The sequence below is a fragment of the Ahaetulla prasina genome, chromosome 1 (genome assembly GCF_028640845.1).
Source record: "Ahaetulla prasina isolate Xishuangbanna chromosome 1, ASM2864084v1, whole genome shotgun sequence".
Lineage (NCBI taxonomy): Eukaryota > Metazoa > Chordata > Lepidosauria > Squamata > Colubridae > Ahaetulla > Ahaetulla prasina.
This window is the reverse complement of record NC_080539.1, coordinates 368,748,697-368,775,158: the sequence shown is the minus strand read 5'-3', so window position 1 is coordinate 368,775,158 and position 26,462 is coordinate 368,748,697. Positions and strand designations below refer to the sequence as shown.

At 44.5% G+C, this 26,462-nt stretch overlaps 1 protein-coding gene across 1 annotated transcript in view; it reads right to left on the bottom strand.

The window, feature by feature from the left end:
- CIMAP1D (CIMAP1 family member D) overlaps positions 1–9,832 on the bottom strand; it is a 33,736-nt gene extending 23,904 nt beyond the window's left edge. The window contains exon 1 of the mRNA XM_058163265.1: positions 9,682–9,832. Coding sequence (XP_058019248.1) covers positions 9,682–9,832 — 151 coding nt within the window. The remainder of the gene's footprint in view (positions 1–9,681) is intronic.
- Between the last annotated feature and the right edge of the window lie 16,630 nt (positions 9,833–26,462).

Here is a 26,462-nt window from a genome sequence, read left to right as displayed (position 1 = left end):
CCTGTTTCTAGGGCTGAGAAAAAGGAACTGACCCAATCCATTTGGTTTCATGCCTTACGGCAGGACTAGAATTTGCAGGCTTGTAGTTTCTAGCCTGATACCTTAACCCAGTGGTTCTCAACCTTTAAAGTGCTGCGACCCCTTTAATACAATTCCCCATGATGTGGCGACCCCAACCATAAAATTATTTTCGTTTTGAATTTATCGCGCCTGAAGCCGTATTGGCTAGCGATCTGAACTGCTTGCGATTGCTTTGAGGACGGAGGCATTAAAGCGGAGACTCCTCCCCTATTAAGTTTGTGGCGCCTGAAGCCAGATTAGGCTAGCGATTGGGAGTGATTGCAGCTGGCTTGAGAGGGAGACATCAGAGCAAAGATTTCTCTCTTTTTTAATTCATCGCGCCTGAAGCCGAATTCGGCTAGCGATTTGAAGAGCCTGAAGCTGGCTTGTGGAGTCAACCACTGGAGCGCGATCCTTCGACTCGCAAGTATACTTCCCATATTTCCGATGGTCTTAGGCGACCCCTGGCAAATCGTCATTCGACCTCCAATGGGGTCGCGACCCACAGATTGAGAACCGCTGGCTTAACCCCTGCACCAGGGGTGAAATCCAGCAGGTTCTGACAGGTTCTGGAGAAGCGGTAGCGGAAATTTTGAGTAGTTCGGAGAACCGGCAAATACCACTCTGGCTGGCCCCAGAGTGGGGTGAGAATGGAGATTTTGCAATATCCTTCCCCTGGAGTGGGGTGAGAATGGGGATTCTGGGAGTTGAAATCCACAGATCTTAAAGTTGCCAAGTCTGGACACCCTTGGTCTCCTATCATGGGCAGAGGGTGGGGCTAGAAGACCTCCAAGATCAGGGGTAAAATGCTCCTGGATCGGCTGATCCAGTAGCGATGGCGGTGGGTGATTCGGAGAACCGGTAGCAAAAATCCCTGCCCCTCCTCCCGCCCATGCCCACCCAAGCAGCCGGTCGCCTGCTTGCCGGCTTGCTGCTTCTTTTAAAAAATGCTTTTAAAAGGTTTTTTAAAAAGGCTCTGACGATCCCAGCTGAGCTGCCTGACCGTCAGAGCCTTTTTTTTTACTTTTAAAAGCATTTTTTTACAACCTATTTGGCTGCATAGGTTGTAAAAAAATGCTTTTAAAAGGTAAAAAAAGGCTCTGATTATCACAGCTGAGCCACCTGATCGTCAGAGCCTTTTTTTTTACTTTTAAAAACATTTTTTTTACAACCTATTCGGCTGAATAGGTTGTAAAAAAAATGCTTTTAAAAGAAAAAAAAAGATTGTGCGCCACAGCTGATCACCCACCTACCTCCAGGGTACTGTTCTACTTACCCCATGCCTCCTTCTGGCTTGTACTGCACGCATGCGCATCTCGCATTTGGTGCATGATGCGCACTGCGCATATGCGTGCACAGCGCGCATGGGCAGCCAGCGAACCGGTTGTAAACCGGTTGAGAGTTCACCACTGGAATGAACGTACCCTAACAGTGTATGAAAAGCCCCCAAACCACCAAGGACAGATCGCTTGAATGGATTTCAAAGTGAGCAACTCTTTACTTTCCCAATCGTGCCGAGCTTGTTCTTCGGAGTGGTGTATTTGATGAACCAAACGCGGCGGATAAAATTGGAAGTTATCTCCGGGCTTCCTTTTAAAGCAAAGCTTTCCCCGGGTGACGCACAAAAGACAAGTTGCTTCGTGAATAGAGTGGAATAATTTATCTTGAGAGACATCAAGTAATCCATGGGCTGCCTGCTGCCCTCAGAGTATCCTGTGGCTTTTGAGCTGCTGAAATTTGGCAGCGCAGCTTCTATTTCCATTGCTCCTGAGTCAATTAAGAGAGATCCATATAGTGGAGCTGTTGAGTATTTCTGAATTTTCCCAAGGTCTCGAGGAGGTACAGATCATCTGCTGTCGGAGCCGTTTTATATGAAGCCAAGCTGTTATCTACAGAGCTTCTGAGGTCAAACCAACTGGTTAAGCGCTCTCTCAGGTGGCCAGTCAGGTAGAGCAGCCTAGCAAATTTTGGCTGCGTCTGAGATGGTTGCTATGGAAGAACTGACGGTGTTTCCTCCCGAATTGGTGTATGGATTATGTTTTATTGAGAGAGTCACTGTTTGCTCCTCTGCCACTATTAAGGTCCAAGGAATGCCCTTTGTTGTGACCCAGGCCCAAGTAGGTAGTGGGAAACTCAGTCAGTGTAAAAACAAACTTTATTCGAACAGCTGAGAATTACTTCATTCTCAGCTTAGTTCAACTAAATTAAAGCCAATTCCTCCCAATACAAATTCCTCAGTCCTATCACCAACCTTGGTGGTGGCAAACTGCCAAAGGCCTTTCTTGGCAAAAGTTCAGAAGACACCGATACAAATGCAACAAGACAAAGCTATCAGCATTGTTTTCTGGCAAAGAGCCCAAACGCCGTTGCTGGTCTTTTAAGCCTTATGGGAGGGGCCATACTGCAAAATCTCTATTCCCACCCCACTCCAGGGGAAGGATACTGCAAAATCCCCATTTCCTCCCAATCAGCTGGAACTCAGGAGGCAGAAAATAGATGAGGGCGGGGCCAGCCAGAGGTGGTATTTACCGGTTCTCCGAACTACTCAAAATTTCCACTACCGGTTCTCCAGAACCGGTCAGAACCTGCTGAAACCCACCTCTGGGTCACATGATCAAAAGTTAGACACTTGGCAACTGACTCATATTTATGCTGGTTGCAGTGTCCTGGGGTTGCGTGATCCCCTTTTGTGACCTTCTGACAAGCACAGTCACTGGAGAAGCCAATTTCACTTAACAACCATGTTACTAACTTAACAACTGCAGCGATTCACTTAACAACCTTTGGTAATCTGTGGTAAGGAAAAAAACCACTTAACAAATGTCTCACTTAACAACAGAAATGTTGGGCTCAATCGTGGTCATAAGTCGAGGATTACCTGTATAATTGAGGAAAAGTGAGTGAGAAAAAAACTCCAAGGCCTGAACTTCAGCATTAATGCCTGACCGTGCAAGAAATAAATGGAAAACTAAAAGAAACAATAAAAGGACAACAGAAGGAATTTTAAATCACCAGAAATAGATTTTCAATTTTTAAAAGAATTAAGAAAGAGAGGGGGATACATTGCAAACATTTTAAGAAATGGAAGAAAGCCTTAAACACAAACCATTAAATCTCCAAAAAAAAACCAACAACTTGGTTTTCAGCATTCAAAGAGTTGGCTCAGCTATATAGCAAGAGATTTGACAGACCAGCTTCTAACTCAATGCAGAAACCACAAAAAAACATCAAGTAAAAGCTCTCATGGAGAGAAATATTCTTTATATATACTTTTATCTATAAATGCAGAAGCCAAAAATATGTAAGGGGGGGAGTGGGGGAAAGCTTTTAATAACCACTTCAGAAAATCTAAAATATCATGAAAAGCAACATCCAAGCTGAGAAAATAGACAATTGATCCCACTTACGTTTGAAAATGTTCTTTTTAATTTCATAATCTCCAGCTGGGTCAGTAACAACAGGAGTTTTATTTTGGAAGTGGAAGAGCCAGTTATAAGTTGAACTCAGCCATTGTGCGATCTTTCCTAGAACAGTGTTGTGACTCGTCCTCCCTCCTCTCCTCAGCCGGGCCCCTCCTGTCTCCAACCGGGCCTTTTATCAGACTCCGAGTCTGATAATGAAGTTGAACGGCCTGTCATGCCTCCAGCCCCCGGCCCTGGCCCCATGCCCGGAGAGGATTCAAGGAGTGGAAGGACAAGCCCCATAAACCTCACTCATACAGCGGTGTGTTCCTTTGGCTCAGCCTTCAGAGCAGGAAGTCAGCCAGGTGCTGGAATTACTCGGCCCTACTCCCTCGGACCCCTCCCTTTCCCAGAAGCTGCCAGCAGATCTAGCTGAAGACAATTCAGAGTGGGAGGACCCTGATTCCGGAGATCTGAGAGGCGACGCCAGCAGAAGGAGGGGTGGGGCAGGCCTGGATAAATGCTGAGTCATGGAGCCACACCCCACAGCCTATATAAAGGATCTGCTTTTGGCATTCCAACCTTGAGTCAAGCAAAGTCTTATCTAGTTTGCTGATACCGGACCCTATCGCTGAAGTCACAACTTGGACTCCTGCCTGCCCTGATAAACCTCGAAGGAACTTGGCAAGCTACAAAGGCTTCGTTGCCAAGTTTGTTACGGGCTTCCTTGACTCGTTCGTCGGAGAGGGAGTGGGACACGACAAACAGTCTTTGTTGGCACTGCCTCAGGAATGGCGTTCTGTGCAGCTCAGCCTCTGTTGTGACCCAGGCCCAAGTAGGTAGTAATAAACTTAGTCCATGGAAAAACAAACTTTATTCCAACAGCTGGGAATTACTTCATTCCCAGCGTCGTTCAACTCAAAGTAAAACAAATGCCTCCCAACACAAATTCCTCAGTTATCTCACAAACCTTGTGAGTCCAATTAGACAAACTGCCAAAGGCCTTTCCTGGCAAATGTCAAGAAGCCACAAAAACAAAGCAGAAGATGAAACAGAAGACGCAGCTACAACGTTGTTTTCTGGCAAAGGCCAAATGCCGGTGCTGGTCTGTTTTAAGCCTTATGGGAGGGGCCAATCATCTCTTGGCCCTCCTCCTGAGTTGTCCTCTCTGCTTGAGCTGCTCTTGCCTTCTGGTAGCTCTTCTCATGCGTGCATTAGGAACAGGCTCTTCCTGTTCCTCTGCCTCACTACTATCAGTCTCTGGAGGCTCTGGAGTCTGCACCTCACTTCCCGATGGCCCTGGCCTCACCTCAGCCTCATCACTGTCCGACTCCGTTGCCAGCTCCGTAGGCTGCTGACAAACCATAACAGCCTCCTCTTGTTGCCAGCATATGTACAGGTAGTCCTTGACTTGTGACGGTTGGCTTTGGGATGGCTTGAAGTTACCACCTATCTGAAAAAGGGGACTTATGACCTGGATGCAATGTTCTGACATTCTCTCATGATAGCATGAACACAATTCAGGCGCATGGCAACACGACTCTGTTTACGTCCGTTCGCAGCCTACCGTGGCACCTATTTCCAGTTTTTTTGCAAAACCACTCCATAGCAAACAATGGATTTGCATAAAGGGGCCGGATAGCTCAGGCTGGTAAGGCCTGTTATTAAGAACACAAAGCCTGCAATTACTGCAGGTTCAAGCCCGGCCCAAGGTTGACTCAGCCTTCCATCCTTTATAAGGTAGGTAAAATGAGGACCCAGATTGTTGGGGGGGCAATAAGTTGATTTTGTAAAAAATATACAAATAGAATGAGACTATTGCCTTATACACTGTAAGCCGCCCTGAGTCTTCGGAGAAGGGCGGGGTATAAATGTAAACAAACAAACAAACAAAAAATAACGACTACCACCAAAAAAAAACCCCTTATAACATCAGGTCGGTCACATGACTGGCTCGTTTTTATGACCATTACGATCTTAATGGGCAGACACTAATACATCATACCTCAAGGGTCCTTGAGTAGCGCAGCCTGTTAAACAGTCTGTTATTAACAACAGCTGCCTGCAATTATTGCAGGTTCAAGTCCCATCAGGCCCAAGGTTGACTCAGCCTTCCATCCTTTATAAGGTAGGTAAAATGAGGACCCAGATTGTTGGGGGGGCAATAAGTTGACTTTGTAAATATACAAATAGGATAAAGACTATTGCTTAACATAGTGTAAGTCGCCCTGAGTCTTCGGAGAAGGGCGGGGTATAAATGTAAATAAATAAATAATAAATAATAATAAATAATAAGGGTTACTTGTACAATGGGGGATGCTGGATTCACTTGTTGCCGGATTTGAAGAGCAACTCCAAATGCCATTAAAATGTTTTATTTTTGTACTTTCTGTAGAGAGAAGATGTATGATTATCTAGGAATAAGAAAATGTACATTTACAACCTGTGTATAAGAAAATTAAAAAAAATCTTTTTAGACAATCGAGCCCAAACTTTCCGTTGCTAAACAAGACAGTCGATAAATGAGTTGCAACTCATTTTAGGACCTTTTTTGCCACGATCATAAAGACACGCAAGTTGCCGGGAGTTCGATCCTGACTGGCTCAGGGTTGACTCAGCCTTCCATTCTTCCGAGGTCAGTAAAATGAGGACCCAGATTGTTGGGGGCAACAGGCTGACTCTGTAGACCAGGGGTCTCCAACCCTGGCAACTTTAAACCTGGAGGACTTCAACTCCCAGAAGCTTTGCTGGCTGGGGAATTCTGGGAGTTGAAGTCCTCCAGGCTTAAAGTTGCCAAGGTTGGAGACCGAGGCTGTAGACCACTCAGAAAGTGCTATAAAGCACTGTGGAGCGGTATATAAATCTATTGCTATGGCTATTGATAAGGAAGAATTGCAGGTAGTCCTCCACTTACAACCATAATGGAGCCTGCCCTAAGTCCTAAGTCCAGAGGTGGGTTTCAGCAGGTTCTGACCAGTTCTGGAGAACCGGCAGTGGAAATTTTGAGTAGCTGGGAGAACCAGTAGTAAAAATTCTGCCTGGCCCCGCCCCCATCTAGTCTCTGCCTCCCGAGTCCCAGCTGATTAGGAGGAAATGGGGATTTTGCAGTAACCTTTCCTTGGAGTGGGGTGGGAATGGAGATTTTACAGTATCCTTCCCTGCCATGCCTACCAAGCCACGCCCAGCAAGCCATGCCACACCCACCAAGCCACACCCACAGAACCGGTACTAAAAAAAATTTGAAACCCACCACTGCCTACGTCGTTCGCCAGAAAAAAAAGACGCTCAAATTGGTTCACTCAAAATCACACAGGTAGCCTGACTTAACGACCGCAATCGAGCCCAAAATTTCTGTTGCTAAGCAAGACGGTTGTTAAATGAGCCATGCATCCATTATATGACCTTTTGCCACAGATGTTAAGCGAATTGCTGCAGTTGTTAAGTGAATCACATGGTCAGTAAGCAAATCCAGCTTCCCTCCCCCCACCCTTTTTTTTTTTTTGTTTACATTTATATCCCGCCCTTCTCCGAAGACTCAGGGCGGCTTACAGTGTATAAGGCAATAGTCTCATTCTATTTGTATATTTTTTTACAAAGTCAACTTATTGCCCCCCCAACAATCTGGATCCTCATTTTACCTACCTTATAAAGGATGGAAGGCTGAGTCAACCTTGGGCCGGGCTCGAATCTGCAGTAATTGCAGGCTCTGTGTTCTAATAACAGGCTTCTCTACTGCCTGAGCTATCCCGGCCCCTTTGACTGTGCTTGTTAAGAGCCAGCTAGAAAGGTCACAAATAGTGATCATGTCTCCATGGGGATGCTGCAGCAGTCATAAGTGTGAGGACTGGTCCTATATTCACTTTTTTTCAGTGCCATTAAACAATCACTAAACTGATAGAATAGAATAGAATAGAATAGAATAGAATAGAATAGAATAGAATAGAATAGAATAGAATAGAATAGAATAGAATAAGGAATAGGAGTAAGAATAGGAATAGGAATAGGAATAGGAATCACTAAACTGATAGAATAGAATAGAATAGAATAGAATAGAATAGAATAGAATAGAATAGAATAGAATAGAATAGAATAGAATAGAATAGAATAGAATAGAATTCTTTATTGGCAAAGTGTGATTAGACACATAAGAAATTTGTCTTTGGTGCATATGCTCTCAATGTACATAAAGGAAAAATAAAATATATTCATCAAGAATCATAAAATACAACAGTGATAGTCATAGGATACTAATAAGCAATCAAATCATACTAGGAAACAATAAAAACAATATAAGTTGTAAAGAAACAAGCAACATGGATATAGCCATAAATGGGAAGAGATAGGTACTAGTAAGGATGAGAAGAAGAATAGTAATAGTCTTAGTAGTTAAGTTAACAGTGTTGAGGGAATTATTTGTTTAGCAGAGTGATGGCGTTCGGGAAAAAACTGTTCTTGTGTCTAGTTGTTCTGGTGTGCAGTGCTCTATAGCGTCGTTTTGAGGGTAGGAGTTGAAACAGTTTATGTTCAGGATGTGAGGGGTCTGTAAATATTTTCCCAGCCCTCTTTTTGACTCGTGCAGTATACAGGTCCTCAATGGAAGGCAGGTTGGTAGCCATTGTTTTTTCCTGCGGTTCTAATGATCCTCTGAAGTCTGCGTCTGTCTTGTTGGGTTGCAGAGCCAAACCAGACAGTTATAGAGGTGCAGATGACAGACTCATAAGTTTTGGACTACCTGTAAGTGGGGAAATGCATTTAGGATGCTACCTGAGCATCTGAGTATTTGATGGTTTCTGTGCTATCTACAGGCCAGACAACATAATTCCTCTCCTACTTTTTCTCATTTCTCATACTCCCTTTTTACATCTGTTTCTTTCTTTGAGATAGTTCAGAAGCAGTTGTTCTTGCTGTAAATCTCTCCAAACTAGTAACCTTTCCTCTGTTGTCTTTTTCTTCCCCCCCCTCCCTGTTTTATAATCTGACCTTTTCACTTTTTAAAGGTTCCTCTATTTGGTGTCTGAATCACCCTTCATCTGATTAAGATCTTCCATCAGTATTGGAAGCTGGGAAATACGAATTAAAATCCAACTCCTAGAAAACGCCTGCCTAAGCAAGTCAATTCTAGATTAGTGTTAATCAACGATTTTCTATTTGGGGAATGCAACATTAAATGAGAGTTATGAGATTATACTTTAAAAATCCCACGTTATTTCATTAACCTCTGTGGTTTCTGCATTCCAACGATTGCTGATTTCTGAATCTTTGTTTATACAGCCTTGATTCCAATGAAATGTTAATTTTTAGTTTAACGTTTTTTTATTTATACGGATGGTTGGATAGGATGTGCTGGGTTAATCAGGCATTCTGATTTAGCGTGATCTGTGGCCTGAACATCATGTTATTGCTAACATAATTTGATTCTTTTGCATCTATATATATATTAAAACTCTCACCTTTAATTGGGCAACACAGTGCACCAAGGTACTTCAAGAGGGCTTATAGAATGTATCCAAAATCGGGGACCAGGACTGCTGCGGGATTGAAATTTGGAAAAGTTGTGGCTGCTTCAGTGCTATTGGCTACTGCTGGGCAGCTGCTGCTGCTGCGGTCACATAATCCCTATTCCCAACATTCTTTGAAGCTTTCCCAGGAATTTCCCTTCCAACCCTGTGAATTTTTGAGAAGGCTTGAAAAGCTGCAACGGATGCGTAGTTGTCTTCTCCTAGGACAAATTGTCCTAGTAGACCACAACTTAAGTATGAGCCAACAGTGCTGTAGCTTCCAGAAAAGCCAATGCAGTCTTGGACTGCATCAACAGAGGGATAGCATCAAGATAATACCGCTTATTACTGCCCTGGTGAGACCACACTTAAATATTGCATCCAGTTTCAGTCACCACAATACAAAAAAGATGGTGAGACCCTAGACAAAGTGCAGAGAAGAGCAACAAAGAAGATCAGAAATTTGGAGACTAAACTGTACAATAAGCGATTGAGGAACTAGGTGTGTCTGGCCTGGGTGTCGGCAACCCTTGGCTCTGGAGCCGCATGCAGCTCTTTTGTCTCCCTGCTGTGGCTCCCTGTCGGCTAAACCCACCACTGGCTGGCCCCGCCTCTCACCCTCCCCTCCCAGTCACTCCTCACCTGGCCCGAGAAGGAAAGGGCGGCGGCGGGTGATAGAAGCTTGCTCCATATTCCAAAATGGGAGCGAAGCATCCCTGTACTTGCCTCCTGTCGCGGGCACTTCTTCCGGCCCTTGTTGGTGCTGCGCACACTTTGGTCACTCGGGGAGATGTACCACTTGCTTTCCGCCCTGAGACACTGGGCCAGCCCAACTGCAGCTGATACTCCACATCGTGACGCTGTCTCTCCCATTGTGAAGCTAAATGTAACTTTCCTGCGCAAGGCACTGCGAGAGCTGCTCTCGCTGCCTACATGGCCTGCCCGCTGCGTTACAACACGGAGCATCAGAGAGAGAGATAGACAGAGAGTGAGAGAGAAAGAGAAAGAAAGAGAGAGAGAGAGAGAAAGAGGAGGAAAGAGAGAGGGAGCGAAAGAGAGAGAGAGAGAAAGAGAGAGGGGGAAGAAAGAGAGGAAGGGAAAGCGAGAGAGAGAAAGAGGGTGAAAGAGAGAGGGAGGGAGAGAGTGAGGGAAAGAGAGAGAGAGAGAGAGACAGAGAGAGGGGTGAGGGAAAGAGAGAGAGAGAGTGGGAAGTAAAAGAGGGTGAAAGAGAGAGGGGAGGGAAAGAGAGAGACAGAGAGAGAAGGGGGAGGGAAAGAAAGAGCGGGAGGGAAAGAGAGAGAAAGACAGAAACAGTGATGTGACTGAATGAGAGTGAGTGACGTCGAGTTGACCACGCCCACCAAGGTTTTGTGGGTCCCAGGGTTTTTTTTTCTGTGGGATTTATTTATTTTTTATTTATTTTATTTGTCAATCATATATAAGATAACAGGTAAAAGTATAAACATAATTTGGATACATGAAAAGAGTAAGTAAAAAAGGAATATTAGGACAGGGATGGTAGGCACGCAGGTGCGCATATGCACACCCCTTACAGACCTCTTAGGAATGGGGTCAACAGTAGACAGTCTAAGGTTAAAGTTTTGGGGGTTTGGGGAAGAAACTACAGAGTCAGGTAGTGCATTCCAGGCATTGACCACTCTGCTGCTGAAGTCATGTTTTCTGCAATCGAGTTTGGAGCGGTTTACCTTGAGTTTGTATCTATTATTTCAGCGTGTGAGACTGTTTGGAAACTGAAACAGTATTTGCTGAGTGAGCAACAAGGAAGGAGACAGCAAGGAGCCTGGGCGTGGCTTAGGTCAATTGTTCCAAAGTTGCATGCTGTGCTGATTTCTGAAACTAAAATTAAAACTGAAACTGAAACGCCTCTCCTCTGCTTCTGTTGTCTTGCTGCTGCAAACTCTGACACTCCTTGGAGCAAGTAGCAAACAGCCAGATCAGCTTCAGCACATTATTGCAGCCTGATTCAGCATGAGCAGCTGATTGGTGGTTGGATCGGCCTCCCAGAATACCCCCAATCAGCTGTTCCAGGCTGCAGGGATTGCCATAGACCCATGATATGCTTGCGACCTATAGGTGGCACGCAGCACCCTCTCTGTGGGCACGCGAACCGTCGCCCCAGTTCACCTCTAATGTGCATGTGCACACGCCTACCATCGGCCACCTGGTCTTCAGGTCTCTGCTGCGAATGCACTGGGGTGGGGCTCATATGCGGGGCACACACAAATTGCATTTTGGGGGTTCACACAAATTGCATTTTGGGGGTTTTGGGGGCACTCGGTCTGGAAAAGGTTAGCCATCGCTGCCATAGACCCTCGCCTCCTCTGTGCCTCGCGTTCCCCTTGCACATATGTGCTAGTCGTTCACGACTCTAGGGGGCGGTGCTCATCTCATACGCCTCCTATCGGCCACCTGGTCTTCAGGTCTCTGCTGCGAATGCGGTGGGGTGGGGTGCACATATGTGCTAGTCGTTCATGACTCTAGGGGGCGGTGCTCATCTCCGTTTCAAAGCCAAAGAGCCAGCGCTGTCTGAAGACGTCTCCGTGGTCATGTGGCCAGCATGACTCAACGCCAAAGGTGCACGGAACACTGTTATCTTCCCACCAAAGGTGGTCCCTGTTTTTCTACTTGTATTTTTGACCTGTTTTCGAACTGCTAGGTTGGCAGAAGCTGGGACAGGGAACGGGAGCTCACCCCGTTACACAGCACTAGAAATTCGAACCGCTGAACTGCCAGCCTTTCGATCAACAAGCTCAGCGTCTTAGCCACTAAGCCACCGCGTCCCTTCTTCAGTGTATAAGACCCATCCAAATTTTTACCCTCTTTTTTTGGTGGGGGGGAGAAAAAGTGTGTCTTATACTCCGAAAGATACGGTACACTGAGTGGAGAATGCTGCGAAGATAACCATTTGGAGAAAGACGTTTGCCATGTTCGGGTTTCCTCAGCCGTCACTGCTTCAGCAAACTATCCCAATTAAAATACTATCTGGCAGCTGGGGACATTTCTTTTGGCCGTTATGTGCCTCCTCCTGATAATTGCCACACGCTTGGGTGTCCATGTCTATGTCCAGCTGTAATATCCATGGTGCTGTATCCTCTGAGACTCTCCTTTTGAAGTGATGTCTTTCCTCCCACATCACCCATGGCTTGGCCCTTTTAGCCCCGTAAGCTAGCAATCAATCATGGGACTGGCTTTGCATCTTATCTCTGCTGTCCTTTATTGACCGAAGGATGGGGGACCTCTTCACATGCCCCATCCGGGCTTGGGAGGGAGCGGGGGAAGCAAAATGATAGCGTTGACAACCACTGTCCCCTTCCCAAAAACTCCACAGCCCCACGACTCAAATATTCTCCCAATTAGTATTTGTGCTAGCCTTAATGGAAGGACCTCCAGCTGGAGAAAGCATTGGGCGATGTTCGTGTCAACTTTTTCACCTCCTCCTCCTCCTCTTCCTCCTCTGCCTCAGCCATTCATTAAAAGTTATAAAATATCTTGCTGGAGTGAAATGTTTTTTCCCCTGCTTCTCTTGATTTTGGCTGGAGCCTGGAACTGCTGCCAATTTAGCTAATTGGGAGTCTCAAGGTTTGACAGGCGTCTAGGCTTCCTAGCAGTGTTTTTGTGTGTGTGTGTGTGTTTTTTTTGAAACAGCAGGCCTGATGTAGCACCTAAGGCTGTGTAACTCACTTCCTGGTGCTGCCGCTGCAAATTTTGCTCCTCTTCCCCTCCCCGTCTAGATAGATAAATAGATATCCTTCCAAAAAAGATGGCACACGTATCACTGATTTTGTTTTTAAATCAGATACGAGTCCAGATCTTCAAGAGGATACGCTACACTCAGAGAGGGTTTATTTGTGAAAAGGAATATTGAGTGTCCAATTCGTCTGATCCATTTCCATCCTCAAAATCTATATACTATTAAAACTCTCATTTCTAAAACCTTTAACTGGGGAAAGCAGTATATCATAAGGCAATGATTTTTGGACCAAGTGACACAAACAGGCTAACTTCAGAAGATCTCAAAAGTCCAGGACCCGTAACGCCCAAGAGAATGAAATTTGGGGGAATTGTAGCTGCTGTAGTCACGTGACGCTCATTTTCAACATTCCATGACAGTTTCCAAGCCACTCTCACAATCCCTCACTCCATCCTTCATCCAGCAGCAGCCATTTACTTGCTCGCTGCAAAGGGAAGGGAAGGGAAGGGAAGGGAAGGGAAGGGAAAGGAAGGGAAGGGAAGGGAAAGGAGGAATAGGAAAGGAGGAAGGGATGGAGGGACAGGGAGAATTCCCGCATACCTTTCTTGGTCCACATCAGGGGTAAAATGCTCCGGGTTCAGACCGCATCGACCGATCCTGTAGCGATGGCGGCAGGTGGTTCGGAGAACCGGTAGCAAAAATCCGTGCCCGTCTCCCCACCCATGCCCACCCAATGCCTGGTCACCCGCTTCTCCACTTGCCACTTATTTTAAAAAATGCTTTTAAAAGTTAAAAAAAAGGCTCTGATGATCTCAGCTGAGCTGCCTGATCGTCAGAGCCTTTTTTTAACTTTTAAAGGCACTTTTTTACAACCTATTGAGCAGAAGAGGTTGTTTAAAAAAATGCTTTTAAAAGGTTTTTAAAAAAGGCTCTGACGATCTCAGCTGAGCTGCCTGATCGTCAGAGCCTTTTTTTAACTTTTAAAGGCACTTTTTTACAACTTATTCGGCGGAAGAGGTTGCAAAAAAAATGCTTTTAAAAGCTTTAAAAAAAGGCTCTGACAATCCCAGCTGAGCTGCCTGATCGTCAGAGCCTTTTTTTAATTTTTAAGGGCACTTTTTTACAACTTATTCAGCGGAAGAGGTTGCAAAAAAAATGCTTTTAAAAGGTTAAAAAAAAGGCTCTGACAATCCCAGCTGAGCTGCCTGATCGTCAGAGCCTTTTTCTTTACTTTTAAAAGCATTTTTTTGGCAACCTATTCAGCCGAAGAGGTTGTTAAAAAAATGCTTTTAAAAGTAAAAAAAAAATCGCACACCACAGCTGATCTCCCCACACACTTCCGCTCGCTGTTCTACTTACCCCATGCCTCCTTTTGGCGTGCATGTGCGCACGTGCGCGCACCTTGCAATTGGTGCGAGGTGCACACTGCTCATGCTTGCACGCAGCACGCATGTGCAGCCAGCGAACCGGTAGTAAACCGGTTCAGATTTCACCACTGGTCCACATTGTCCCACCCGCATTTTTTTATTATTATTATTATTATTTATTTATTTATTTATTTTTTGTCACAACAGTATACACAAACAAATGTCACAGATAAAACAGCATATCTTGAAGAAAATATATATATATATAATTAAAATTATGCATCAATTATATTAATTGGATATAATGAAGGGAACAATAGGACAGGAACGGTAGGCACATTTGTGCTCTTATGCAAGCCCCTTATAGTCCTCTTCAGAATGGGGTGAGGTCAATAGTAGACAGTTTTTGGTTGAAGATTTTGGGATTTTGAGTAGAGACCACAGAGTCAGGTAATTAGTTCCAAGCATTAACAACTCTGTTACAGAAGTCATATTTTCTGCAATCAAGTTTGAAGTGGTTGACATTTAGCTTGAATCTATTTTTTGCTCTTGTAATATTGCGATTGAAGCTGAAGTAGTCTTTTATAGGAAGGATATTGCAATAGATGATTTTGTGTGTTAAACACAGGTCATGTCGAAGTCGACGGAGTTGTAGGTTTTCTAATCCCAGGATGGTGGTATAAGGTATTTTTTTGTTTTCGGAGGAGTGAAGAACTCTTCTAGTAAAATATTTCTGGACTCGTTCTATTGTATTTATGTCAGAGATGTGGTGTGGGTTCCAGACTGATGAGCTGTATTCAAGAATAGGTCTGGCAAATGTTTTGTATGCTCTAGTTAGTAGTGTAGAGTTTTTTGAAAAGAAGCTGCGTAAAATTAGGTTTTTTCCTGAAAGATCACTTCTTGTACACACACACAGACCCTTCGCAACCCGCACCACTCAGTGGGCTTCCCTGATCTGTGCAGCATTTCTTGTACACCCTCATGCACCATCCCTGGCCTGCTGCACGGCACTTCTTGCATATTGCAGACACACCATTGCACCCTTCCTGCCACAGGCTGCCCACTTGCACACTGTTCCCCACCCACATCCATCTCTCATTCACCCTTTCATATCCTTCCCACACTCACCCCCATGTACCCTGTCACTCACTCTCCCTACCCAGCAGCAGCCACTTACCTGCCTGCTGACCTTGGAATTCCTAATTCCTGCTGGCTTCCTCACTGACTTTCTCCCAGCAAGCTTCCCATAAGCAAAATAAATGGGGGAGATGGATGGATGGAAGGAGGGAGGGAGGGCCTCTGTGGCTCAGACTGGTAAGACAGTCTGTTATTAACAGCAGCTGCCTGCAATTACTGCAGGTTCAAGTCCCACCAGGCCCAAGGTTGACTCAGCCTTCCATCCTTTATAAGGTAGGTAAAATGAGGACCCAGATTGTTGGGGGCAATAAGTTGACTTTGTATATAAATATACAAATAGGATGAAGACTATTGCTTGACATAGTGTAAGCCGCCCTGAGTCTTCGGAGAAGGGCGGGATATAAATGCAAATTTTAAAAAAAGGGAGGGAGGGAGGGAAGGAAGGAAGGAAGGAAGGAAGGAAGGAAGGAAGGAAGGAAGGAAGGAAGGAAGGAAGGCAGAGGTGGGTTTCAGCAGGTTCTGACCAGTTCTGGAGAACCGGTAGCAGAAATTTTGAGTAATTCGGAGAACCGGTAGTAAAAATTCTGTCTGGCCCCTCCCCCAGCTAATCGGGAGGAAATGGGGATTTTGCAATAACCTTCCCCTGGATTGGGGAGGGAATGGAGATTTTGCAGTATTTTGCCACGGCCACCAAGCCATGCCATGCCCACCAAGCCATAGTCACAGAACCGGTAGTAAAAAAAATTTGAAACCCACCACGGAAGGAAGGAAGGAAGGAAGGAAGGAAGGAAGGAAGGAAGGAAGGAAGGAAGGAAGGAAGGAAGGAAGGAGTGATTCATTTAACAACTGGCAAGAAAGATTGTAAAATGGAGCAAAACTCCCTTTACAACCGTGTCACTTAGTAATGGAAATGTTGGGTTCAATTGTGGTCATAAGTCAAGTACTAACTGTATTTCCTCCCCCATCATCTAGTCATTAGGGTCAATCCAAGATGGAATATACACAACTTTAAATCATGACCTTTCTTATAACTTCACTCCAACGTACGTTTGCTGGCTTCTACGCATTTCAGGAACTGTACTCCATTACGCCGTCACTGACATCAAAGTTTGGAAATTTAGGGGTTGAACCATAAGCAAGTACTGGGAATTGATTCATTTCTTGGGAAGGGGGGAAAAAAAACAACCCTTATTCTGAAAAGGGAAAGTTTTCTGTTGTAGATGCCAAATAATACGGGAAATCAAATCGCAAGTTCACCTTCTTAATCGAATAGATTAGCAATGAGACCGGAATGGTGTAGTTTTTATGTCAGCTAAGACACTTAAGGAACAGGAAAGTGAAAATATCCTAAGTGGGAAAAAGAAAAATTCCCTGGAGCCATCTAAGAATTCAAATTGTTTTGGGCCACCTCTACCCCTCCGTGTGCCTGGCCCAAGGCCAAATTGTGTACACAGGGCTTCCTTTCCCATTAGGGAAGGATTCCATAGCTAAATGATCCATAAATCAACTTGACATCCCCGAAGGAAAAAATAAGGTATCGTGGCTGTTTCCCATTGAGGAAGACTGTTTCCTCCTCAGTGGGAAATTTTATTCTACCCTGTTCCTCTGAAGAGGAAACCAACGTTGTCTTTTGCTTTAGAAAAAACTCTTGAATGGGAAAAACATCCTTTTTGCTGCATTCTGATGAAACTGGAGAATATAGCTATTTTTATAGGCCCCACGGAAAACACCAAAAATAAAGATACCCGCTGACTAATGGCTTTGTCGATGTACAGTATCTGGCCATTCCGGTTGATGATACATTGATGGACTTAGAACATAGTTCTAAGTACTAAGAACATAGTGCCAGTCCGGCTTCCGGCCTGGGTACAGCACGGAGACGGCTTTGGTCGCATTGGTTGATGATCTCTGGAGGGCCCGGGATACGGGTTGTTCCTCTATCCTGGTCCTACTTGATCTGTCAGCGGCTTTTGATACCATCGACCATGGTATCTTGCTGCAGCGATTGGGGGGCCTGGGAGTGGGGGGCACCGTTTTTCGGTGGTTCTCCTCCTATCTCTCCGACCGCTTGCAGACAGTGTTGGTGGGGTGCCACAGGGGTCGGTTCTCTCGCCCCTCCTGTTCAACATGTATATGAAACCGTTGGGGAAGAACACTTGACGGCCGTTGCCAGGGGAGCTTTTTATCAGGTTCGCCTGATCCGCCAACTGCGTCCCTTCCTGGACCGGGATTTGTTATGCACGGTCACTCATGCCCTCGTTACCTCCCGCCTGGATTACTGCAATGCTCTCTACATGGGGCTCCCCTTGAAGAGCACCAGGAGACTTCAACTGGTACAGAATGCGGCTCCGCGGGGGATAGAGGGAGCGTCTCGGAGGTCTTCCGTGTGCAATTCAAGGTGTTGGTGATCACCTTTAAAGCGCTCCATGGCATAGGACCAGGTTACTTACGGGACCACCCACTGCCGCCAATAGCCTCCCATCGACCTGTGCGCTCACACAGGGAGGGTCTCCTCGGGGTGCCATCAGCTAAACAATGTCGGCTGGCGGCCCCCAGGGGAAGAGCCTTCTCTGTGGGGGCACCCACCCTATGGAACGAAGTGCCTCTGGGGCTACGTCTTCTTCCCGACCTCCGGGCCTGAGTCTTCGGAGAAGGGCGGTATAGAAATGTAAATAATAAATAAATAAATAGAATAACAGGGTTGGAAGTCTGGATCTTGGACAGTGGTGAAATCTGAACCGGTTTACTACCGGTTCGCTGGCTGCACATGCGCAGTGCGCACTACGCACCGAGTGCGAGATACACATGCATGCAGTGCACGCCAAAAGCAGGCATGGGATAAGTGGGGGGGTGATCAGCTGTGGCACATGATATGAAGAACGGTTGCAGGAACTGGGTATGTCTAGTTTAATGAAAAGAAGGACTAGGGGAGACATGATAGCAGTGTTCCAATATCTCAGGGGTTGCCACAAAGAAGAGGGAGTCAAACTATTCTCCAAAGCACCTGAGGGCAGGACAAGAAGCAACAAATGGAAACTAATCAAGGAGAGAAGCAACCTAGAACTAAGGAGACATTTCCTGACAGTTAGAACAATTAATCAGTGGAACAACTTGCCTGCAGAAGTTGTAAATGCTCCAACACTGGAAATTTTTAAGAAAATGTTGGATAACCATCTGACTGAGATGGTGGTAGGGTTTCCTGCCTGGGCAGGGGGTTGGACTAGAAGGCCTCCAAGGTCCCTTCCAACTCTGTTGTTATATTATATATCTTTTTTTTTTACTTTTAAAAGCATTTTTTTTACAACCTCTTCGGCCGACTAGGTTGTAAAAAAATGCTTTTAAAAGTTAAAAAAAGGCTCTGACGATCGCACGGCTCAGCTGTGATCCTCAGAGCCTTTTTTTAACCTTTTAAAAGCATTTTTTAAAAGAAGCAGCAAGTGGGCATTTGGGTGGGCATGGGCGGGGTAGGCAGGGATTTTTGCTACCGGTTCTCCGAACCACCCACCGCCGTCGCTACCAGATTGGTTGAACCGGGAGCATTTCACCCCTGATCTCAGAGGTCTTCTAGCCCGACCCTCTGCCCACAGTAGGAGACCCTATACCAGGGATGTCCAAGCTTGGCAACTTTAAGATTTGTGGACTTCAACTCCCAGAATTCCCCAGCTAGCTATGCTTGGAGTTGAAGTCCACAAGTAATAATAATAATAATAATCAGAGTATAGCTGGAAAACAGAATAATAGAGTTGGAGGGGACCTTGGAAGTCTTCTAGTCCAGAGGTCTCCAACCTTGGCAACTTTAAGACTTGTGGAGCAAAGCTGGCTGAGGAACTCTGGCAGTTGAAGTCCACAAGTCTTAAAGTTACCAGGGTTGGAGACCCCTGTTCTAGTCCAATCCCCTGCTCAAGCAGGAGACCCTTCATCAATTCAGATAGGTGGCTGACCAGTCTTTTCTTAAAAACCTCCAGTGATGGAGGCACCCACAATGTCTGAAGGCATGTCGTTCCACTGATTAATTGTCCTCACTGTCAGGAAATTTCTCCTTAATTCCAGGTTGCTTCTTTCCTTGGTTAGTTTCCATCTATCCATTATTTCTTTTTTTTTTAAAAATAGCTTTTATTGAACATTTTGCATTTTAAAATCAAAAATATAATAGAAAAAAACAAAACAAAAAATGGGGTGGGGGGAAGAAAAGATAGGAAAACATACACATACACCAAACGGTAAAATACAAAACATAAATAACAACATTATATCATACTTTACAATTTTCTGCGTCGACAATTATCTTTGCTTTTGAATTCAGCTTTCCTAATCATTCTCTTATTCTTGTATAACCATGTTAAGCATTCTTGTATACAAAATGGTTATATATACTTACATCCTATGTATTGACCTAGTCAGTATTTTATCCTTACCAGTATTCAATATTCTTAGTTCCCAATTAATCAAATTTCAATTTACATTCTTATTTCTTATTTTGATTTTCTAGCCACGCATAGAATCTATTCCACACTTTATAGTAGTCCGAATCATCTCTTTCTTTAGAATAGAAGAGAAGAGAAGAGAAGAGAAGAGAAGAGAAGAGAAGAGAAGAGAAGAGAAGAGAAGAGAAGAGAAGAGAAAAGAATTTTTTATTGGCCAAGTATGATTGGACACACAAGGAATTTGTCTTGGTGCATATGCTCTCAGTGTACATAAAACAAAAGATACCTTCGTCAAGGAGCAACAATTACAACACTTAATGATAGTCATAGGCTACAAATAAGCAATCAGGAAACAATCAATATCAATATAAATCGTAAGGATACAAGCAACAAAGTTACAGTTCTAAGCAGAAGGAGATGGGTGATAGGAACGATGAGAAGATTAATAGTAGTGCAGACTTAGTAAATAGTTTTGACAGCGTTGAGGGAATTATTTGTTTAGCAGAGTGATGGCATTCGGGGAAAAAACTGTTCTTGTGTCTAGTTGTTCTGGTGTCATTTTATCCATTTCAGCACATTTAAATATCTTTTTTAATTACTATTTCTTCAGATGGTTATTTCTTGTCCTACCTTCCCTTTGGAAATGATGTTGTCTCCCTCCTCTTTGTGGCAACCCCTCAAGTACTGCAATACCGCTATCATGTCACCCCTAGGCTTTCTTTTCTCTAGACTGGCCATGCCCAATTCCTGCAACCAGTTCTTAAAGTTGCTAAGGTTGGACATTTATTTTATTTATTTATTTTATTTAATCACATTTATATACCGCCCTATCTCCCAGGGGACTCAGGGCGGTTTACAGCCTAATAAAAACATACATATAAATATAGAATAAACACTTATACTTAAACATACATATAAATATAGAATAAGCACTTATATCAGCACTTATAACGTTCCACACAAATGGCTGTCCAATCACTTCTTGAAAACCTCTAATGATGGAGCAGCCACAGTTTTGGAGGAAATCCGTTCCACTTAGCAGCCAGTTTAGTTGGCCAATCATGCAGAACAGCATCTCCCAAAATATTTAGGTTGCAGGTCAGTTCCCACAGAAGCTCTAAGCCTTTTTTTCTCTTCTTCGCAAAAGTGGGAAAACAGACTTGTCATCTTGGTTTTTATTCATTTATTTATTTATTTGTCAATCATATTATAAGATAACAGGTCAAAGTATAAACATAATTTGGATACATGAAAAGGGTAAGTAAAAAAGGAATATTAGGACAGGGACGGTAGGCATGCTGGTGCTCTTATGCACGCCCCTTACAGACCTCTTAGGAATGGGGTGAGGTCAGGGGTGAAATGCTCCCAGTTTGGACCAGATCACCGGATCCGGTAGCAATGGTGGCAGTTGGTTCGGAGAACCAATAGCAAAAATCTCTCCCCCACCCACCATGCCCAGCTGGGCCACGCGATCATCAGAGGTGGGGTTTTTTTTTACTTTTAAAAGCGTTTTTTCTTCAGCCAAAAAAATGCTTTTAAAAGTAACAAAAAAGGCCTCTGATGATCGCATGGCTCAGCTGGGATCGTCAGAGGCTTTTAAAACCACTTCAGCCGAAAAGGTTGTAGAAAATATTCATTTAAAAGGCTCCTCTGACGATCCCAGCTGAGTTGCCTGATCGTCAGAGGCTTTTTTTTTCTTTTAAAGGCAAAAAAAAATGCTCTGTTGCTGAAGTCATATTTTCTGCAATCCAATTTGGAGCAGTTTACCTTGAGTTTGTATCTATTATTTGCTCATGTATTGTTGTGGTTGAAGCTGAAGTAGTCATTGACTGGTAGGACATTGTGGCAGATAATTCTATGTGCTATGCTTAGATCAGATTGAAGTCGGCGTAGTTCTAAGTTTTCTAAGCCCAAAATTTGGACTCTGGTGGCATAAGGTATTGTTGTGTCCTCCTCGCCTCCGTCCGAACAATGGCTTAATTAGCCGGCTCTTATCAGCTCTGGCAGCAAAAGAATTAGCGTCTCCCAAGAGCCCTCGATAGCTGCCAAGACGCTGGTGAGTCACAATCTTCAGCTCTAGTCAATCTGTGGATTTGCCTGATACAAAGAGACACACCAGCTCTTGCTGCCTTTTATATCCTGTGGGGTGTGGCTCCATGACTCAGCACTTCCTAGGCCTGCCCCTCCCTTGCTTCTGTTGTTCTCCTCTCTCCTGCCTACGAAACTTAGGGTCCAGCCAAGCCTGATTGCCATCAGCTGGGTCTGCAGGCATGGCCTGGGGGGGGAAGAGTCAGGGGACGGAGGCCTCATTATCTCTTTCACCTGGCCTGCTTCTGGCTCCTGGAGCTGAGCCAGGGAGGCCGGTGCTCCCAAGGTAAGTCCTGACGGCCCTTCCCCCTCACTGTCCAAGTCACTTTCTGGCAGCAGGCCCGGCTCCAAGGCACTTTCAGGCATGGGGCCAGGTTCGGGGGTGGGAGCCACAACAGGTATTTTATTGCGAGCAGAGGAGTGGAGGACTCTTCTTGTGAAATATCTCTGGACTCTCTCAATTGTATTTATGTCCGATATGCAGTGCGGGTTCCAGACAGATGAGCTGTATTCAAGGATTGGTCTAGCAAAGGTTTTGTATGCTCTAGTTAGTAGTACAATATTACCAGAGAAGAAGCTACGCAAGATTAAGTTAACAACTCTTACTGCCTTTTTGGCCATGTTGTTACAGTGGGCTCTGGCACTTAGATCTTTAGAAATGAGTACTCCAAAGTCCTTGACAGAGTGAGGATCATCTATAAGGTCATGTCCATCTAATTTGTGTTTTATGTTTTGATAATTTTTTTTTGCCAATGTGCAAGACAGAACATTTGTTTCTTTTATTAGAAATTTTCCAACTTTCTCCTTCAGACTACTATTTCGTAATGAAACATATATTTCAATGTTTCTCAGCCAGCGTTGCTTCATTGGGGAGATGGGCAGCATATACATTTAATAAATAAATTTAAAAACGATAAAACTTAGCAACTTTAAGATGGCTGGCGGAGGAATTCTGGGAGCCGAAGGCCAGATACCTTCAAAGTTTCCCAGATTGAGAGACACTGGTACGGAAAGTCCTTGACTTACAACCATTCATTTAGTGATCATTTAAAAAGTTACAATGGCATTAGAACAAATGACTTACTTAACAACCGTCGCAGCATCCCCAATTTTGTCCCATGATCAAAATTCAGGAGCTTGGCAACTGGCATGTGTTGACAACCGCTGCAGCATCCTAAGGTCATGTGATCACCACTTGCATCCTTCCCAGTGTGTGGGTTTCAAAATTTTTTACTACTGGTTCTGTGGGTGTGGCTTAGTGGGTGTGGCATTGCCTGATGGGCGTGGCTTGGTGGGCGTGGCAGGGGAAAAGATACTGTAAAAGCCAACACAGTTCTGGGCTGTATAAACAGAGGGATAGAATCAAGATCACGTGAAGTGTTAGTACCACTTTATAATGCCTTGGTAAGGCCACACTTGTCTTTTGATGAACACCTGGCGGCCGTCGCCAGGAGGGCCTTTTACCAAGTTCGCTTGGTTCGCCAGTTGCATCCCTTCCTTGACCGGGATGCCTTATGCACGGTCACTCATGCTCTGGTTACGTCTAGGCTGGATTATTGCAATGCTCTCTACATGGGGCTGCCCTTGAGGTGCACCCGGAGGCTGCAGTTAGTCCAGAATGCGCTGCGCTGAGTAGTAAGGAGCCGCTGTGGCTCCCACGTGACATCGCTGTCGTAGCTTGCACTGGCTTCCTGTGGTCTTCGGTGCACTTCAAGATTTTGGTAACTATCTTTAAAGCGCTCCATGGCTTAGGACCCGGTACTTACGAGACCGCCTGCTGTTACCTTTGCCTCCCACCGACCCGTGCGCTCTCACAGAGGGTCTCCTCAGGTGCCGTCCGCCAAACAGTGTCGGCTGGCGGCCCCAGGAGTAGGGCCTTCTGTGGGGGCAGTGACGCCTGGACGAACTTCCCCTGGCCTGCGCAAGTGCCTGATCTTGGACCTTCCGTCGTGAGCTCAAAACATATTTATTTATTAAAGCGGGACTGGCATAATTAGTGTTGAATTTTAATTGGGTATTCTTAATATTTTTAAATTTTTAAATCTAAATTTTAATAATCAGCCTTAATAATTTGCTCTTTTTAAATGTTGTTTTAAATTGTATATATTTTGTTTTTATTCTGGCTGTACACCGCCCTGAGTCCTTCGGGAGAAGGGCGGTATAAAAATTTAATAAATAAATAAATAAAATATTGCATCCAGTTTTGGTCGCCACGATGTAAAAAAGATGTTGAGACTCTAGAAAGAGTGCAGAGAAGAGCAAAAAAGATGATTAGGGGACTGGAGGCTAAAACATATGAAGAACGGTTGCAGGAACTCGGTATGGCTAGTTTAATGAAAAGAAGGACTAGGGGAGACATGATAGCAGTCTTCCAATATCTCAGGGGTTGCCACAAAGAAGAGGGAGTCAAACTATTTTCCAAAGCACCTGAGGGTAGAACAAGAAGCAATGGGTGGAAACTAATCAAGGAGAGAAGCAACTTAGAACTAAGGAGAAATTTCCTGACAGTTAGAACAATCAATAAGTGGAACAATTTGCCTGCAGAAGTTGTGAATTCTCCAACACCGGAAATTTTTAAGAAAATGCTGGATAGCCATTTGTCTGAAATGGTGTAGTAGGGTTTCCTGCCTAGGCAGGGGGTTGGACTAGAAGATCTCCAAGGTCCCTTCCAACTCTGTTATTATGTTATGTTAAAATCTCCATTCCCTCCCTACTCCAGGGGAAGGTTACTGCAAAATCCCCATTTCCTCCCGATCAGCTGGGACTCGGGAGGCAGAGAATAGATGGGGGCGGGACCAGTCAGCATTTTTACTACCGGTTCTCTGAACTACTCAAAATTTCCACTACCGGTTCTCCAGAACTGGTCAGAACTTGCTGAAACCCACCTCTGGTTCTTCCCAGCCGGCTTCTAATAAGCGAAGTCAGTGGGGGAAGCCAGATTTGCTCTTTTGCTTTGATTGTTGTGAAACTCCCATCCGCCAACTTCATTGATATAACCTCTGGCTTATTATTTGGAGGAAGGCAGAAGGTCTATTTTTGACGTCCTGCGTGATTTTAGACAGCTTGATCAGGTCGTTCTGCCCTGGATCAAAAGTTTGGAGTTGTTGCTTGAAAACAGATTAACAGAGTTGGAAGGGACCTTAACGGTCATCTAGTCCAACCCTCTGGTGGCTTAGGCTGGTAAGACAGTCTGTTATAAACACAGCTGCTTGCAATTACTGCAGGTTCAAGTCCCACCAGGCCCAAGGTTGACTCAGCCTTCCATCCTTTATAAGGTAGGTAAAATGAGGACCCAGATTGTTGGGGGCAATAAGTTGACTTTGTATAAAAATATACTAATAGGATGAAGACTATTGCTAACATAGTGTAAGCCGCCCTGAGTCTTCGGAGAAGGGCAGGATATAAATGCAAATAATAAAAAAAAACCGCCCCAAGCAGGAGACCCTACACCAAAACGTCTGATGTCGTTCCTTTTAGATTTATAACAATAACAGTAACAGAGTTGGAAGGGACCTTGGAAGTCATCTATTCCAACCCCCTGCGCATGCAGGAGGGATTATACTAGGGATTCGAACCGCCGAACTGCCGACCTTTCTGATTGACAAGCTCAGCGTCTTAGTCACTGAGCCACCTATACAGGAGGGGACTGTTTGGTGACCCAGACAGCTCGGAGCCTGGGTGTGGGTTAGGTTCACTCTCTGCCTCAATTGGAACAGAAGAATTATATCTTTTTTTTTTTAAAAAATCAATTTTTATTAATTTTTTTCCCCTTCACACACATAGTTTATGAACAGAGTATTGGCCGTATCGTATCTTATACAACTTAACATATCCAGCTATATTTTACTTAGTTACAATTTCTGCCAAAATATTCTTTATCCATATTTTAATCATATCTTAATATTTCTATGCTCATTTATATAAATCGCATCTTCTTTCGCCCTCAAGTTCTAATTTCTCCATTTTTGCTAATATATGTCCCTTTTTTATTATTTTTTAACTAATTCAATTTTTATCCTGCCATATTCAAACACGTTCGGCTTTGCCTTTCTGCCATTTGATCTTTTTGGTTTTACAGCAATCTTTCGTCTCTTTTCCTCTCCTTCCCTTCTTTTATCCTTCCTACTTTAGAAGAATTATATCATTTGGGCTGCAAACCTGGAATGCTTCCAGAAGGTTAAGGCGCTCTGGGATATTGTTGCTAATCCACCCCAGGCACCATTAACAGCTGCAGATCAAAAGCAACATGATAAGGCACTGGCCCATATCATCAATAATATCCAGTGGTGGGATTCAAATAATTTAACAACTGGTTCTCTGCCCTAATGACCAGCTGGGTAGGCGTGGCTCGGTGGTCATGTGACTGTGTGGGCGTGGCCAACTCAACATCACTCACGTCGATGGGCGCTTCGCCTTAGCTGTTACAATGTACTAAGGGTTAAGCAGAGAGGCAGTTTCTGTAAGCAGGACAACAAAGATTAGGCTAGAAACACCACCAGAATGTTTCCTTCCTTACAGGATTAGCCCTGTAAAGTCGGGAAAAAAACAAAATAAGATTTCTTCCAACAGCTGGTTCTCCGAACTGCTTAGAAAGTTAACAACCGGTTCTTCCGAATAGGTGCAAACTGGCTGAATCCCACCACTGATAATATCACAATAATATCACAATAATATCACAATAGATTTAAACTAAATGTGAACCGCTCCAATCTTGATTGTAGAAAATATGACTTCAGTAACAGAGTTGTTAACGCCTGGAATGCACTACCTGACTC